This window comes from Nannobrachium achirus (assembly GCF_963921795.1).
Source record: "Nannobrachium achirus genome assembly, contig: SCAFFOLD_294, whole genome shotgun sequence".
Lineage (NCBI taxonomy): Eukaryota > Metazoa > Chordata > Actinopteri > Myctophiformes > Myctophidae > Nannobrachium > Nannobrachium achirus.
This window is the reverse complement of record NW_027664741.1, coordinates 81,359-86,192: the sequence shown is the minus strand read 5'-3', so window position 1 is coordinate 86,192 and position 4,834 is coordinate 81,359. Positions and strand designations below refer to the sequence as shown.

Here is a 4,834-nt window from a genome sequence, read left to right as displayed (position 1 = left end):
TCTTTGTTTATTTATTTATTTATTCATGTGTTCGTTCATTCATTATATATTTATTTATTTATTTATTTAAATACTCTGTTGCTAGTATCCACAACTTTCCAACATCCCATAATGCATTGCGCAGAAGTTGGATGGAGCTTCCATGAGCTTGTATGTGGTATTTAATACCAGTAACACGAGAAGCCAGAAAGCGAGTTTGGAGACGGTAGCACGCTGCAAAACGGAGTTATGGCTCTTTAAAGCCCAGCCGATCGATAGGCAGACGCCTGGGGGGGGCGGAGTCCAGGGGCGGAAATAAATAAATAATTAATTACATAAATAATCAGTCTCGGAAACAGTCAGGAAATAAATAAATAAATAAATAATCAGTCTCGGAAACATAGTCGGGAAATAAATAAATAAATAATCAGTCTCGGAAACATAGTCGGGAAATAAATAATTAAACCAGTAAGACTCCCTAATATATACTGACTGCGTAGCGATTTGCGTGATTTTAGGGCAAAATCTGTAGAAGTAGTGTCCAAAAATGGGTTTAAAAAAATCGGCCTGAAGGTGGCGCTACATGGGACAGATCCATGTTGATGACATGAGCGTAGAGCAAGTGTGTACCGATTTGTGTGATTTTAGGGCAAGATTTGTAGGAGCAGTGTCCAGAATGAGTTTTGGCCTCATGGTGGCGCTAGAAGAGGAGGGCCATGTGAGAATCGTAGTTTGGCAGGCAAGGACTGTGTGTGCCAAATTTGGCACGGATCGGGGCAGCGGTTGCAGAGATATGAGCAGGGCAAAAGTGTGACGGACAGACAGACAGCCGGTCGAGGTTTCGATAGTAACTGCGACCCGACGGTCGCAATTTATCAGTCAGTGGCGGCGCAGTTGGGCCTGGTGTGGAGACAGGGAAATAATTCATTCAATAAATAAAGCTCCTTTTAGTTGAGCTTGTACCAGTGAACTGTACTGTCATGAAACTTGTCGTAAAGTCTTCAATCAATCACTCGATAAAGGGATCAATACAAACCCACATTTACCCAAAACAGCTGATCCACAAGCCCACATGCAGCCTTGTAGATCGGCTGTTTTTATTGTTTTATTTTTTAAATTGTTTCCCCCTGACTTAGTCTTTTCTAGGATCACCTTTTAGTTGACCTTGTACCAGTGAACTGTACTGTCAATGACACTGTACCTATGACAGTCCTATATCAATAATTCGTTCATTCATGAATGACTTCCCTGTGGAAATAAGCCAAAAACATTACTGGGATCTCCTTTTAGTTCATGTTTATTACGTATCTATCTATCTTCCTATCAATTGGTCACATGCATTCACATTGCACTGAACGCACGCAAGCACGCACGCACGCACGCCCGCTCAGCAGCTGGCTTTTTTTCTTTTTTCTTTTTTTTCACAGAGCTCCAGACTCAGACACCGAGGTCTCGGAGGGCACCCAAGCCGGACTGCGTGCTCTGGCAGCGGCCGCGAAGCGGCCGCGGCCGCCCCAACCCACTGGAGCTAGGTAGAGTCTGGTGAAATAAAACCAATCAGTAGGTCCCCATCAACAGATGTCGCTGTAGCCAAGGAATTCACACCCAGCCTGCTCACCTGACCAGGAAGTCCAACCAGTCTGTGTTGGAGAAACAACACTGCTGCCGCTGCTGCAGTAATCATTGCTATAGAGTGCTTGTTCAGTAACAGTGTTAAACGGCTCTATATTGTGACAGGAATCCTTCCCACCGAGTGTTTGTTCACTAACAGTGTTACAGTGTGATATGAAAGAATCCACATGAGGGCAGTGTTTCCATTCTCAACTCACTGAGTTGAACAGAGGGCGGAACCCAATGCAATAACAAGTCCTATTATTTAGAAAGGAGTCACGTCAATGTCAGCATTTTTTTTCTCTCTCTCTCTTTTTGGCAACATTTTTTAAATCATTTCACAATGTAAAAACAAAAATCATTTTGAGAAAAATGTAATGACCTATACACAGTATCTATAGGCTGTGTCTGTGTATATTCTGAGTGTAGATGTTGTTGTACTTTAACCACTTAAGCCCTGTGTCAGGGGTTCCCAAACCTTTTTGTCTCAGGGCACCCCATGAATATTTTTTTAATCCGAGGCACCCCTACATTATAATTTTCACTCCCAGCACCTTATATTTATAGCATATAGTCGTTGTCGGGTGGAAACCTTGTATGTCCAAAACCGTTTTGTATTTATCATCTATAAAATGTACTTGCGAGGCATTGTGTGCTTGTAGATCGGCTGTTTTCACTAGTTTAAATCATTTTTAAAATGATAAATACAAAACACCCGAAAACAACGAAATATAACTCATGTCATTGTCCCACTGGCTTGTCACTTGCCATGATCTGAAATGGCAAATCTTTGAGTAGCGCGCAATGAGGGCCTCTCCCAACTCTATTTCCCGAGCTGAATCAGAGGCCCAGCACGTCCCTGGTAACCTCTACTGGCCCTAAATCAAGTTACTGTAATAAAGTCTTAAGAGACTAACCTTGAGGTTTTGAAAATGCTTCAAGGACTTGCAGTGGGAGTGTAGACCCGGAGATTGAAAATTATAGAACCTTTTGCAGAGGCGACAAAGGAAGCCAGCTACCGGAATTAAAAAATTTGACCCTGATGGAAAGAAGTTCATAGAATTACATTTCAAACAATTGTGAAAATAAGACTAAGTAAAGTAAAAGGGTGTTTATAATCCCATGATTCTTCTTGCGAACAACAAATAAGCTCCTCGATCTTGACTGATTCACTAACATCCACATTTCTATGGATTACACAGTTTGTCTTTGTTTGCGTGGTTTCTCAATTGCTCTGCTTTAGTTTGTTGGATCCATTGTCATGTAGTTTGATGAAAATAAAGCCGACAGGGGCAGCATATGAACAAACTAAACATCCTACACGGTGGTGTCCAAGATTAAACACAAACAGGATCTGTTATAAACCCGTATTAAACCTCAGAAATGTCTGGACCAAATGGAGATCCCGATATCTCGATAGATGAAGGTATTATCGACGATGATGAATTCAACGAAGAAGGTACCATCTAGTTTACTGTAATGTTGCTGTCACCTTGAATCTTAAAATCCCTTAATATCCTCACCCTTGTGTCAACTGTGTGAAGATCGAAAACATTTTAACATGAGAATTAACAATTGCCTTTACTCTAGTGTCTCTCTTAAATCTCTACCGTTCTACCATTGATATCCACGGAACTCATCCATTTGACTGGTCATACAGTTTACTGTACAGTGTTGATGATATTTTTGAATGTCTTGATGAATTGAATACACAGGACCACAATGGAAACAAGCCCTTTTTGTGTTGTGCTTTTGCATCACTGTATAATCGTACCAGTACAACTGTACTATTTGCAAATTGTTAAAGTATCATTTAACATCCATTATTCAATCAATCAATGTATACAATTATTTAATCACAGAAAGACCTTAAACTACACTGTTAAATCCTCAATGTTAATTTGGCATAGCCCTAAGGGTCCATTTGGTTCCTAACCCTTAAATCATTTAGCTGGAGAGGAGGCCCCTGGAACCCGTTCAATTAATGCATTTTAGTGCATCTTTGTGATAGAAATAGCAAAATAAGAGTACCACCTTCATTACAGTTTGCAGTACATCTCTCTCTAAGAATACCAAAACACAGTCACCCCGGGCACAAATCCTGTAGCCTACCTTATTCCTAACCTTAACCTCAGTCAAATGGTGCCAAAACCTACCCCTATTCCTAAACGTAACCTCAGTAAAACTATGCCTAACCCTAAATGTTATTTCTAACCTTATCCACTATTCAGTAAAACAAACTCATGGTTTACTTGGTAGTTGACATCAGTGGGACTTGTGTCACGGTCATTGTTTAATCAGGATACAGTATGCCAATGATGGCTTCATCTCAACTAAATTGTTTCACAGTTTTACACTGCACTTTAACGTTTCCTCTTTTCCGTGACAGAATATGCTTCCATCAACGCCATGCTGGATCAGATTAACTCCTGCCTGGATGATTTAGAGGAACGTAATGACAGTCTGAACGGCAAACTGCACGAACTTCTGGAATCCAACCGTCAGGCTAGGATGGAGTTCAGAGCCAAGCTGGTTAGTCCGGACACAGAGGAGGACTCCTCTCCAGCTACCGATGGAGGACCAGACGAAGATATCAGGGAACCAAACCAAGGACCAGATTAGATACAGCAAGGCTGTGTTCAGTCGCTGTTATATATATAGATGTTATTCCATAACCAATTAAATACATTTATTGAACCCATAGATCAGTGACATGCTGTATCTTAACGTGTCCCATGTCTAAGATGCCCTGAATGTATTGTACCATAGCTGCATTTTCTTTTCCAGATGATTTTTTTCTTAAATCTCAGATCTACTATAACATTCCACATAGGGGTTCTCTGTCCTTGTCTACATGTATATGTTATTGCAGACTGTTCCTTTCAGAAAGGTAGCATTTTGTCCATCCCTTACATGCCCGTTTGCCTTTATGGCAACATGTTGGTGCGTGCTGTTGAAAATATATATATACACTTACACTATATATATATATATATATATATATATATATATGAATAAATAAATAACCTTTCATACATGCTGAGTGACCGTTCTGTTAGGAGTTAGGCAAGTCAGACAGGCTTTTGCTTACCTGGCCTTACATCATGGCCATTGTCACCTCCATTCCATAGTGGTAGGAGGTCACAAGAATGCTTGATCATTGCACTCTGAAAATAGACAAATTACAAGCTCAAAATGCACTGCGACACATTTGTAACAAAGTATAAATGCCACTTTTTAGGCC

The 4,834-nt window shown here is 40.5% G+C and overlaps 1 protein-coding gene across 1 annotated transcript; it reads left to right on the top strand.

Moving 5' to 3' along the window:
* Positions 1 to 2,735: 2,735 nt before the first annotated feature.
* LOC308280824 (bublin coiled-coil protein-like) lies at positions 2,736 to 4,557 on the top strand. Its single transcript, XM_080755145.1, has 2 exons — positions 2,736 to 3,049; positions 3,980 to 4,557. Exons 1-2 carry the CDS (start codon positions 2,974 to 2,976, stop codon positions 4,210 to 4,212), a joined length of 309 nt encoding a protein of 102 aa, XP_080611271.1. The 5' UTR covers positions 2,736 to 2,973; the 3' UTR covers positions 4,213 to 4,557.
* Positions 4,558 to 4,834: the final 277 nt, after the last annotated feature.